The sequence below is a fragment of the Fringilla coelebs genome, assembly GCF_963513975.1.
Source record: "Fringilla coelebs genome assembly, chromosome: 9".
Lineage (NCBI taxonomy): Eukaryota > Metazoa > Chordata > Aves > Passeriformes > Fringillidae > Fringilla > Fringilla coelebs.
Window position 1 is genome coordinate 17,277,621 of NC_140067.1, and position 13,216 is coordinate 17,290,836.

At 40.4% G+C, this 13,216-nt stretch overlaps 1 protein-coding gene across 1 annotated transcript; it reads right to left on the reverse strand.

Annotated features, from left to right (window-relative positions):
* Positions 1-372: 372 nt before the first annotated feature.
* Positions 373-12,500, reverse strand: GCLM (glutamate-cysteine ligase modifier subunit). The gene is made up of 7 exons (XM_084211254.1): positions 12,196-12,500; positions 9,532-9,597; positions 7,908-7,992; positions 7,113-7,169; positions 5,660-5,862; positions 4,051-4,165; positions 373-2,350 (listed from the first exon to the last, which is right to left on the reverse strand). The coding sequence occupies exons 1-7, from the start codon at positions 12,313-12,315 to the stop codon at positions 2,181-2,183; spliced, it is 816 nt and encodes a 271-aa protein (XP_084067380.1). The 5' UTR covers positions 12,316-12,500; the 3' UTR covers positions 373-2,180.
* Between the last annotated feature and the right edge of the window lie 716 nt (positions 12,501-13,216).

A 13,216-nucleotide genomic window follows, 5' to 3' on the forward strand; every position in this document is an offset into this window, starting at 1 on the left:
GCCCCTTCCTGCCCGCACTCCTTCCCCTTCCTGCCGCCCGCCCTTCCGGGCCCGCCGCGGGAAGAAGGCTCCGGGCGGCACCGCCCCCTCGGCCCGGCCCGGCCCCGCGACGCGTGCCAGGACGTGCTGCAGTCGCGGAGTGCAGGCCCTTGGAAAACTGTAAAATGCTGCACTAAAATGCCTACGGGAGTTTGAAATTTTAGTTAAACTTTCAGGTTTCTCGTGGAAGGAAATCCTCTCTCATCCATCTTGATACAAACCAAACGAATGAGATAGCGCGGTAATTTGATAAAGTGTTATGCCTTTGATGACTCTAGAAATGCAACGCCTTAAAAGATACTTTTCTACAGCGAGCAAACTATTAGCGGTTTACAAAAAGGAAATAAATCATCCCATTAGAGCAGTCTTTGGTTTAGCACAGTTCCTGTTTTGTAGCATTTCGACATAAAAAACTGAGCACACAAATCTGATAAGATACAGATTCAGTCAAATATAGACAGAGCTTATAGGTAGTGGTTAAATCATAAGCACACAACCCAGAGCTAGTAGGCAAGTTTAAAATTAAACTCATGTAATTTTGAACTCTGATGCATGCTGGCCCAACATTAAAAAAACCACTACATTTTTATTAAGAGAAAAACATCCAAACTTTTATTGATACATTACTAGTTTCAATTCCCTGTTTCTCTCATTTGTCAAAAGAACTGAAGAAGCCAAGAAAATTTCCTGCTATTTGCCACTACAAAAACTGTATTTGAGTACTAAGGTACGTTTAAAAACCTTAATTGTTAAACATAGTGGAATGGATTATAAAGCTGACACTCCAGACACTACCTGCAGGCATTCAAATTCCACTTGCTGCCTACATGAAGAATTTGAAAGATGTTGGTGAAAATTCATTCCCTTACAGTCCAAATCTCAAAATATGTACAACAAAGTTAATGACTACTACCAGTATGAGGCCATGCCCCTGTCTGAAATTGAAATGAAATTTACTGTTTCAGACACTTGGTATCAAAGTTCCTGCTAAACTACAAGTTGAACTTTAGGTATCTATTCTCACTTAAAGGCCAAGGAAAGGAAAAAGCCTTTTTGACAGAAGGACTACAGTAAACCAAAAGCCTTACTTTAGCTGCAGCAATCTCTCTGGGATTAAAAAGCCAATGTGCTAAGCTGCTGCCAATCAGAAAGATACCTAACTTCAGACTAAGCCTTGCTTCATCTTTCCTGAGTGGCACTCAAGCAAGGTTTCCCAGGCAACTGCACAAGAAGTAATTAATTTTAGTGAACAGCATCAGCATTTACTGTCTATTCTACTCAGCTAATTGCTTGCGTAGTTCACAAGTATCAAAAAACCAAGCCACAGTTGAGAAGGAGACAGGCACAATTTTTGATTAACAGGTTTCTTCATAGCTTGTTTTCAAATCTTATTTTAAACATTCAGTATTAATACATTTTCTATTTCAAACAGTAAAAATGCCATCACACTTGTGCGAACACTAAATGAAGCGTATTGAGGCACAAAGAAGCCAGAAGGAATTCAAGTAACAACCAGAAAGTAATTTGGAAGATGCATTTTCTTCTAAATCATAGGGGTCTTTCCCACTCTATTAAAAATAAACCAATTTTCCTACACCCACAAATTAAACAGCTGACTTGCCTATATATACATATCAAGTAATGAGATAACAGCTTAATTTTTGGGGTATTGAATCATTAAAAAAATGACAATTTTCTATAAAAGCTAGTCCTTGAATGCTTGAAATGTGTATTCACCAGGTAAGTATGATTTAAGAGAAATTTGTTTTTTTTAAAAAACAAAAATATCTGTTTCTCCGTGCTACCTAATGGCAGCTAAAATATAATGATAATTTTTACAGTGAACTGGTCATAAAAAGAAAATTATTTTAAACTGTTACTCTATAGATAACTTCAATAAAAAAAGCCCCAAAATATTTCATATTTTGAATGAACCCATCAATAGTTAAGAAAAATAGTGTTAGAACATTACAGACACTCCTACTGACATCACACTGAATAATTACAACTTTTGGTAGTTCATTATAAATGTAAAAATCTTTCTATGAAAAATGCAATGTTCCCCCATCCCAAAGAAATTTAAACAGCCTTTTCAAAAACAAAACAAAACAAAACAAAACAAACAACAAAAAACCAGTGTTTTAAGATGCATTTCTTTTAGCTTGTATGATATAGCCTTTGGACTTGATAATTCCTCTGCTTTTAACAATGACTGAATACCGCAGAAGCCATAAAGGAATCCACTTGTTGGCTTTCATGTTCTGGATGCTTTCCTGGAGAACTTCTTGGAAACTTGCTTCACAAAGTAATTCTGAAGTTAAAAAGGGATATTTGTGCTTAAAACAATATCATGTAAACAGCTGCAAAAAGCAACACTTAGTAAGAAAAGCCTTTCCCTACAGTCAAGATCTTAAGTGGTACCACATACCCCTCAGATCCACTCTTCCAGAATGCATTTAGGGTAAAAGCATCTGAATATTAAAAAATAAATTTCCAGGACACTTTTTTGCAACATTGAGTATTTCTCACAAAACTAACTGAGACTCTGGAACATCAAATTGAGTTGATCAGCAGAGTAATTTATGGGAGAACAAGAAAATTAGATTTGAGAAGCTAGCTAGACAAACCAGAGGGGAGTAAAGCATAGGGCTGAAATCAGCAAAGTACTGAGCATTCAGAGTTAGTTCTGCAGTCACTGTGAAGTCAACATTCATAGTATCTCCCATAACGGGGCTCATAAGCCCAGAAAGCTTTAAGAAAAATGGGCTTAAATGCCACAAAACAAGAAAAGAAGGCAAGTACTAATCCTCCTAGTTTCCTCTGGAATGTCCATCAAAAGAACAATGTCTTTGGTGAGGATGCTCACCAAAAATAGTCTCGATGCTCTTCAGCTGACTATTACAGAAAAGTTAGGCTGAGCAAACAACACATAAGGGAATCACAACTTGTGCTGTTTTCTACCAAGTCCCCTTCTCCTTAATTTCATGACTTTCAGTGGATACTATTTATCAAAATGTAAGTTGCATTTGGACTCCAGAGGACATGGAAATTGAATGGAAATTCATCTTGCATGCTGCCGGAGCAGTGATAAAACCTGCTCAGGCACTGATGAAATTTATTAGTTGTAACAGTGGTACTATGAAATACATACTTCATAAGAAATGCTTCACATACTTTTTTCTTTGGGATCAAAGGGAAACAAAGGAGAGGGAAGAAAAAGTATTATCATTAATAATTAGTCATGACCAAGAATGTAGGGAAGGACTTAACTAAATATTGTTTAAGACTTTTTATTATTCCAGCAAGGTGTTAAAAGTGTCCAACACTCTTAAGGTGTTCTTAAGTAAAGAAGACTGATGATGTTTGAGAGAAATGAATGTTATATCCCAGAATATTGTAGAGAACTGGTAACTCAGTTATACAGCTCAAAGGAAAGCCTCCAATTTCTTCATTCATTTAGCAAATAAATCACTGCATTTAAAAAGTGAAGAATTTACAACTCTTTTTGTAATAATGCTATTTTAAGAAGTCAAGACTTTGAAAAATCCTACTTAAAGCATAGTAATTTTACTGACCTAATATTACCAAACTATTCAAAAATCAACTGGCCATTAACATTTTTATGTAATCTATTTCACAAGTTCCAGGCAAGTACACTTTCATTTGTCATCTACTGGCCTTCAGCAATACATTTAATTCCGTATTTTGTAGAAATAAATATAGTACAAATTGCTCAGTAGGTTGTTCTTCTATTTATTTTATTTTCTCTGATTGGAAGTATTTCAAGAAATTATCCAAGGCTGCAAGACTGTTTCAAGAAGGGGTGGGGGGGAGGGGAGGAAGCAACAGCAGTAACTTAACAGAAATATTTTATAAAGGAGAAACATTTAGAATCCTTGGTTCAGGCCTCAAATATAAGAAGCTTTGAAGTTCAGGAGAAGATAATTTCTGATTTTCTATTGAATAAATGCATTTAGAGGTCTTCTGTTTACTTAATTGGCAAAGTCTTACCTTTGGGGTCATTGTGAGTTAGCAGCTGTATGTCACATTCTTTTGCAAATGCTGTGAGATCAGGTGGCATCACACAACAGGAAGCTAGGTTCACCTGATTACTACTTGGTTTCACCTGCGTAACAAAATATTTTTGTAAGTAAAAATACTAATGTACTTATATTAGCTGTTTCCCTCATGCCTTCTATTACAACAGAAATTTTACTTTGAACAATTTGTCTTTGACCATTGTTTTGAAGTCTGAGCAAGGCTAATTAATTCTGGATGATTAATTAATATAGGCAGCTGCAACACCTGCAATTCCCTGCAGCACACAGCCCAAAACAGGAGTAGGATCTAACTTCAGGTGCTTCCACAGCAAGATGAGTGCTAACTCACTGCACTCTGGCTTTCTGTCTGCTGTGCTCGTGAAACAGCAGCAGCTTTACTTTCCCCCTTCCTCTAGTAAAAGCATTATGTTAGTTTGAAAAAGACTTCAAATTTAAAAATCCAAACCCATTTTTGTTAGGGATATATTAATTTGCAATCTTCCATGCCTTCAGGCAAGTGCTTGATTCAGATCAAGTTAGAAGGGATGGTCTTCCACTGACTTTCTCCTCACAAACTGCATTCACAATCACCATGCAGGTGGTAATTAAATCCTGCAATGGCCTCTCTCAGTGCACATAAAACACTGAGGGTCACAAAGATGATCAAATGACTGAAGCACCTCTCCTATGGGAACAGGCTGAGAGAGTTGGGATTGTGCAGCCTGGAGAAAAGAAGGCTCCAGAGAGACCTAAGAGTCCCTTCCAGCACCTTAAAGGGGCTACAAAAGAGCTGGAGAGGGATTTTTTTGCAAGTGCATATGGTGATAAGACACGCAGAATAACTTTAGACTGACAATGCAGGCTTAGCTTAGGTATTAGGAAGAAATTCTTCAGTGTGAGGGTGCTGAGGCACAGAATAATGCTGGATGGCTGCCCCATCCCTCGAAGTGTTCAAGGCCAGGTTGGATGAGGCTTTCAGCAACGTAGTCTACTGGAATGTGTCCCTGCCCATGACAGGAGGCTTGGAATTAAATGACCTTTTAACCCATTTTATGGTGCTATGAACTAGTCACTCTGGACAGCAAAGTCTTGTGCCATTTTACTCAGAGCCTATCTTCCTCTCTACAATTATGCTTACCATTAAAACATAATTTTTCCAAGGGGAAATCCTTCCCTTTGTAACACAGCTTAAAGTGAAAACAGCTATGTTTTCAGAGCCACTGGAATAAATCTGAAGGTTTAAGACTACTGTTTGTACTCTTTCCTAAGTATTAAAGAATCCAAAACTTTCAGTTCTTCAATCCTCAAACCTTCAGTACTTCAAAGAACCTGCTTCTGAATAGACTTGTGATTTCCAGCTGTTGCTGGTCAGTGCATAAGAACACTGAACAAACAAGTAATATTTGAGCCTCCCCCACCTTGAACATTATGACCATACACAAAATGTGGAAAATAACAGGGCTAATTAATATTTTATATTAAAAAAAAAAATAGAACAGAAGTTTGTAACAATGTGTCAGCCAACAAAACAAACAGTTACTCTGTCCTAAGAAATGCTTGAGTAGGAAGTTGGTTCTCACCTCTGCCCACAAATACAGCTGCTCTAACAGTGTTTTATCTAGATCTGAAGTACCTATGGCAACAATCTTTTTGTTCTGAACTAGATTTTCAAGTTCTTTCCAATAAGGTTGCAAATATTCCAAGGAGAGGTTAGTTCCATCTTCGAGAAGAGGTGGGACAATAATGACTGAGTCTAACTGATCAACTCCGAGGGCAGAACACGCTGAGGAAAAAGAACAGACACTGTAAAATCTTTTATCAGATAAGAACATAAACAGCATGACTCTTCAAATTTAGCAAAAACCACACCTCCTGCTTCGCTCTGCTAGCTCTCCATTCACCATTTGAAACTGAGTGTATCTGAGGTCAAGAATATTAACACAACCTTTTTAGGAAAGATTCAAGAATACAGGTGAAGACCAAGATTCAGTTGTAGGTCTTGGGAAAGCAAAAAAACAAAACCAACAGAAAATGAACAAAAGCATGAAGCTTTTCCCTCCTTTTTAATGGTAAAAAAGTATTTTTCTCTGAAGACAGGGATGACAAACACGGCTCTATTTCTTCACTCTCAATTTCTTTTAAAATTTGTAGCTTTCACTCTTAACTATAACTTAAGTACAGGACATGGGTTAGAGAAACTACTTGATAAGTGTGAGGAGTTAAACTAAAAGCACACCAAATACCGAGACTTAATTGCCAGAGAAAAGTGCAAGTCTTGGAGTCTCACCAAGCTTTAGGAAAAGTCATGAGGCCCCTTTAGCACAGCAAACAGAGTAGAACTACTGAGCTAAAGTAATTCTTTTCTTCAAGAGGAGGAGTCCATTATTGTATGTTTGACAAATGGTGGTAAAAGTTACAATAAATAAGCTATTAACTGGGGTATCAATAGAGAATAATGGTATGTGGCCCTTTCTTCTTTGGTCACCCCTTAAGGCCAACAAACTTCCAAAATACAAAAGTTCGTTGCTCCTCACAATTGCTGCTACATAAGGCCAACACAACTTTATGAAGAGACATTGTATGGCATTTTCAGTAAAACATATTTCACCAGCTACTTGCAGCATTATTTTATTTCCTAAATAATCTCTGAAAGGCTACGCAGTCAGTAGCAAAGTTCATGATGTTAAATGCAACTAACAAGAACTGACAAGAATGGCTGTATCACTGCTATTAAAACATCACATGCTATTTACTTTTTAACAAGTTTTGTGTGAAAGAATAGAAACTTGCTCCTGCTTGTATCAAGGAATCAGATTTGAGTTTGTGGATCCAAGGTCACAGTGATCCATTTAATAAGTTTACTGACTGAGCTACTGTACAAATAGACTTGATTAACTAAGTCTCTTAATAGGAAAACAGGATATACTTGTGGCAGCGACCAAATACAACTCTTAGAAATAACATTAGAACTTTTCCCATCAAAGTTCTAGAGTAAAAAAGAAATCCTAACTTAAGTTTGAGTTCCACACTTACCCAGGTCAACTGCGTCTCTGATCGATGAAGAATTTGATCCAACGATGAAAAGCTTTGCTATTTTCAAAGAAACTGGAATCAATAACTAAACAAGCCAGGTATTACTAATATACAGCCATTTACTTTTGCTATACTCACTATTAATGAGTTTTTGGGTAAAAGATTTTTAAAATATACACCAATTGCTTAAAAAATTGGAAAAAACCACAGTTTTTTGAAAGGTGACTGCCCAATAAAGACACCGTTCTCTTAAAATGTCAATGCTGTTGTGCAGTCTCAGAACAAGAAATCATCCAGTTAGATGATGTAATAAGCTGTAAAGCATCAAGACATGAAGCAGTAACAGTAACAACCTGTGTAAGAACCCCAAATGTAATAGTACAAACAGACTTCTTCACAACTTACTGAGACTCAAAATGTACTAGTGTTAGTTTGGACTGCTTCCTCAAGTTCATCATATTCAACCTGAAAAATTATGCAAATAAATGTGCTTCCAATGCTATTTCTTAATTCCAGTATTATCTGTAATATTTTGCTTCAAAAATGTCAAAGATTCACAAAATACATTTAAAATATCTTGAGGTGATGCAAATTAAACTAGAAAAATGCTGAGCTGCTTTAAAATCTGAAATACGAATTCAAGACTTTCTTAGCCAATGTTTAAGAACAACACTATGCAATAGTGTAATTTGATTCTACAATTATAAGAGAGTAAATAAACCCCATCTATGAATATCCTGTTAATGACTGCATATGAACCTTTCCATGACATTAGATTTTTGACTATGTTCTTACCTGATACTTTCAACTCATCCCTTTCTTCAGGATTTATTTTTTCCATAGCTTGAGTTACAGAACATTCCAGAATCTCCAATGTTTCCTGTAGTAAGTACATGAGACTTAGGAGCAACGTTAAGGGGAGACAGTAAGCTCCTGATGAATGTTTTTAAATAATTTGAAAAAAAAAAAAGAAAAAGAAAAAGCAAGTGCCTTACTGAAGTTGGGAACAAAAATAGTAGAAAAATGCAAAGACAGAAAGCAAGCAACCTAAGGCTTCTTGATCACTGAGGGGATGTCAAAATAATGAACATCTATGAAAGGCCCTAAATGACCCTAATATAGAAAATAGAAAATACTGATTAGAATTATTGGAACAAGTTTCAGTAGTTCTAGTAGTTCTGATTTTATGCTGTCAAAAGACTGCTGTACCAATTCAAAGGACCTTGTTTTAAAAAAGCCTCAGGACCAGCTGAAAAGAACCCCATCAGAATTAGGAGGTTTGAGTGTCGGAAGGGAACATCTTTGCATAAGAATATTTTGTAATTTCAGTGAAGCTTATGAAAAACCTACAGTGAAAATGCTGTAAAATACTGATTTAAGACAGTAATTATTTCACCCCTTGACCTCATTAAGGATTAGGCTGACATCTTATGTCAGCTGGCACAAGGTGACTTCCTTAAGTTTTACCTACATCAGACTTTGTATTATAGGCACACCCAACACTGCACCAAGCAAAAACACTTTGCTAATTTTTGCTGTGCTACCAAAAGATTCTCAAATGAGCCTTTGAGTTACTCCATACAGTCAGCATTTTAAACAAAACTTAAGCAATCATCAGTTCTTCAATGACTCAGCAATAACTGCCTCACACATTTCAGTTTGGAACATAACATGCAGCTGATGCCCCCATTATACAAGAACTGGTAACAAAAGCCAAAGAAATAATCAGGAAAGGGTTTTTAGGTTTCTTGTTGTTGTTATTGTTTTGTTTTTTGGGTACCTTTTTATTTTCCTGAAACACGCTAATATTTCACAGAACAAAAAATAAATTTAGTGGGGACCTATTACTGCTTTGTTGCATTTCAGAAGCAAAAGTGAAAGAAAAGCAGGCAAATACACCAAGATCTTCATGTCAGATGTTCATGTCTGGGGTTTTAAAACTTATGTGGAAATCTTTAGCTCTTAAGGGAAAACCACTTGTGCATCTTCAGAAATATTTCTGAGGCAACAGATGCTTCAGAGCTCCCCTCTAAATGGGATCTTCAGCCATCTGTGATCTTCATATCTCAGAGAATTCTCCACTGAGTTTTAACAAGCATGCTAGCAAACTTAAAAAGTACACAGATTTTATTTACTTTTACTTGCCTCCATAACTAATTTAAAATCTTACAGACCACTGCTTTCACTTTGCCAATAACTGCCATCAACAGGATTCTCTCTTTACATTGACATTTCTTAACCTCTCCAAATTTACTAAACAATACAGAAAGAAGGGGAGTTAAGAAATATTCCTTCAAGGTATCTGGAGCTGCAGATACTTTTACAGCAATTTAATAATTACTGTAAGTTTTAGAAGTGTAACCAACTGTCTCTTTGGCTTTACATGTAACATGGATAAGATGCATAACACCTCCCCTACCTGATTTTGGTCATGGCCGATCTTTGTGCTCCACTCAGTCAGTGTTTTCTGGATGCAGTCCCGCACCTACAAAACATTTTTTCACGTTGAAGCGTGGCTATGTTCCAGCCACACACAAACACAGCAGTACAGAGATGTGTAGGACAGACTGCACAGCTGAACTACTGACCCCACCCAACAGAAGATTCTTCCTTCATAGCTTCTAGCTGAAACTTGCTCAAACTAGTTTACTTACATATTTTTCTCTCCTGTTCCACAGAGTTTTAGCAGTAATACAAGTACTGTACTTTAGTTATTTCTCAGACCAATGCCATCTTAAAAGGAAAGTACAGTGCTAAGCAAACAAGAACTAAGACATAGAGTGGTTTGGGGTTTTTTGGGTCTGTGTTTTTTTTGCGCAGAAATTCCCAAGTTACAAAGTAGTCAGATAAGAGTGTAAGTGCCATGACACTGTAGAAATGAGCCTTTACAATCAACCACTAAATACTCCTTGTATTAATTACTTCTCTTTTTAAGATGCATACAATCCTTCCCATTTACTGCCAATCTACTCCACTAAGCAAAACCACTAATGCTTTTAAGTCCTTCATCACTGTAGGGGGAACCTACAGATCCTATGCCACACTTGCATTTTTCCTTCATCCACAGATGCAAAACAAACTTGGCTAAGATTCTGATCATGGATTTTCTTGAACATAGGAAGACATAACTATTAAATCAGCCAACTAATTTTATACAGTACCAGTGCTGCAGCTGTAGCTTCCCTCTGATCCATCCTAGGAGTTAAGTACAGGTGCTGACTGCCAAGTGCCACAGGTAGGAGCACTTCCACCACCTGCTGCTTTACTTCACTTTCCATAGTGCATTTTGTAACTGTCTGCATACCTACGTTGTGTACCAGTGCCATTTCCTATGACACCCAACTCAGAGAGCTCTAATACCATCCACAAACTAGAAGTCAACATCCCTGCCTGATATCAGACACAATACAGGAACAATACTTTATGAACAGAAATACCATACATTCCTTCCATCATTTAAAACAGTATAAAAACCCCTGGACCCAAAAGGCAAGAATTGACCACCCCAGTAAATAGCTAAGCGCAATAACCCTTTAATAAAATAACTCTTAATCCCATTTTGATACAATTTATATCGTTATCTTTTCCTTTCTGAGTGCAAGTGAGACAGTACTGAATTTTTATAGGATGCTGCTTTGCAACTGTCACAGTTGCAAATTTCTATTGCGGTTCCTATGCACCCGCCTCTGACTCGAAAGCACACCACTCCCCTGCCCTCAGGCCATGTGGAAAAAGCAGTGTATCCCACTGCTTTCATCAGTTTTTCCAAACACAGCTGCATCTCCTAACGCTGGCATTCAGTTTGCAAAATTTTAGCTTACATTCTGCCACTGAGAACTGACTACACATAAGAGAAGAGTCAAAAGCTGATCGCAAATTATCCCATTTAATTGCTTTTGGAAGTACACCAACTCTGGAAAGCCAGTGGATTCCTCAGCAGACAGGTGAATTTTAGAACCTTAACTATTAGTTATGCACATTGGCCACTCTTTACTTAACAGCCCTCCAGAAACTGGGTAGTTTCACCCACACATGGGTGCCCATCATGACACAGCCATGTCTTTGTTACAGAATCCAGCCCTCTTTCACACAGATCACAGAATGTTTAATAAGCAACCAGGCCAAATAAAACGTTATGTGGTCACGTTATGGCCACATGACAGCTAAACAAGAGTATGATGAATTCTTCCTTCTTGTTACATCATCCTCCCGGCCACCTTTCTTCCACTTGTGCATGATTAATATGCAATTTCTGGGTTATCACCGGTGTCACTACATAGCAATAATCAGCCAAACCCATAGTTTTTCTTCTTATTAAGTGACCATTCTGAGATTACTGTGTCATGACGAAACAGCAAAAATGGTGGTTCTGAAGTTCATGGCCACAGCACCTCCAGACATTTTATAAGAACTATTCTAAGTATTGGCCCACATCGCTAAAGGCAATACTTTTAAGGTGGTGATTAAAAAGCTCTTTTCAACTTCTTAACAAAGAATGACAGCTCGCTGCTTCAAAGAAGACAACTGCTACTTTTCCCAAGATCTGTCACTATGAAGAAATTAACTTCAGGTTAGAAAAGAGAAATTTCATAATCTGTAATGCAAGCTCATGTCTATGCATATTTTTATCTTACTAAAGAAGTACAAGGGATCCCCTTTGCCATTACAGACAGCACTTAAATTTTTAAGTGTTTTAATCCTTCATTCCGGGATCAGAAGGCTGGGCTCGCTCCTTCTCAGGGTAAAGTGCTTCCGGGGGCCCCGACCTCCCAAGAGGGTAGAACATAACGAACGGACGAAAACAAACAAGCAAAACTCCGTTTTGCCATTCCCGTCTCGCGCGTCCCGAGGGCACCGGCAAGCGGATCCCTCGGGAGCCAGAGCTGCTCGTCGCCGTGACGGGCACCGGGCCAGCCGTGCGCCGCCGGAACGAGTCCCGCTCCGGACGGCGCTCGGAGCGCCCGCGGAGCGGCACCCAGCGCTCTCTCGGCCGCCAGCCCGCCCGCGGCCCTGCCCGGGCCCCCGTTCCCAGGGCGGGCCTCCGCCGAGGCGCCCCGAAGGGAAGCGCCGGCCCGCCCCTCACCTCCTCGCCGGGGGTGGCCGGGCACTTCTTGCGGAGGCAGCCCCAGCTGAGCAGGTTGCCGGTCTGCAGGGTGAGCGTGCCGGCGCGCTCCAGCAGGGCACGGGCGCCCTCCGTCCCCATGGCGCTGCTCAGGCGGTGGCCGGCGAGCTCTCCACGACACCTACGGCCCCGGGCAGCGCCGAGCCGGCCGTGACTCAGCACCGGCACCGGGGCGAGGGGCGGCGCGGGGACAATGGGCGGCGGGGCGGGCCCGGCGCGGGAGCGGCTCGGAGCGGAGCGCGCCCCGCCTCGCGCCGCCTCAGGGCGCGGGGCCGCCGGGCGCGTGCGCCCCCTGGCGGCGGCCGGGCAGCAGCACGCTGGGCGGGGCCTCCGGGGGGCGGGCCCAATTGGGGGCGGGGCGGTGTCTCCGGGGGCGAGGCCGGGCCCCCGGCGCGTCGCGCCGCGGCAGGGCCGGGTCCGTGTGTCGGTCCCGGGTCCGTGTGTCGGTCCGGCCCCGAGGGGCAGCGGCCGCGGGACCTGCACCCGGCATCGCGCCCAACGGAGTACTCAAGGCACACGTGGCGCTGCCCGGTAGTAGTGGCCCGGGTTCGGTAATACCCCCGAGCCGCGCCGGGCTGTGGCTACTGTGCAGGCTCAGTAAATGAGAGGAACCATCTGAATTGTGCTCATGACGCGTTCCAGTAACAGGTAGTCATTGACAGATACCGAGCTAAAAGGCCCAGAAAAAGCATCCAAATGCTTGCCCCTTCTGGCTGCGCTTGCATTTGGGTGAAACAATTTCAGGGCAGCACTCCAGTTTTACACCAGCTGGTTCCAGTGAAGACACACCGGGTAAATCCTGAAGGATTGTGATTTAGGGGTATATTCTTTTTTAAGATGAGGAGACTTCTGGAACACCACACTCTGAACAAAATCCTTCTGTACTGGAGAGTTGAGGGGGGTGGCTTTTTTCTTCTGTAACTCCTGTTGAAAGGAACAGTGAGCCACAAATTCTAATTTTGCAGTCAGCTTGGGAATTTGA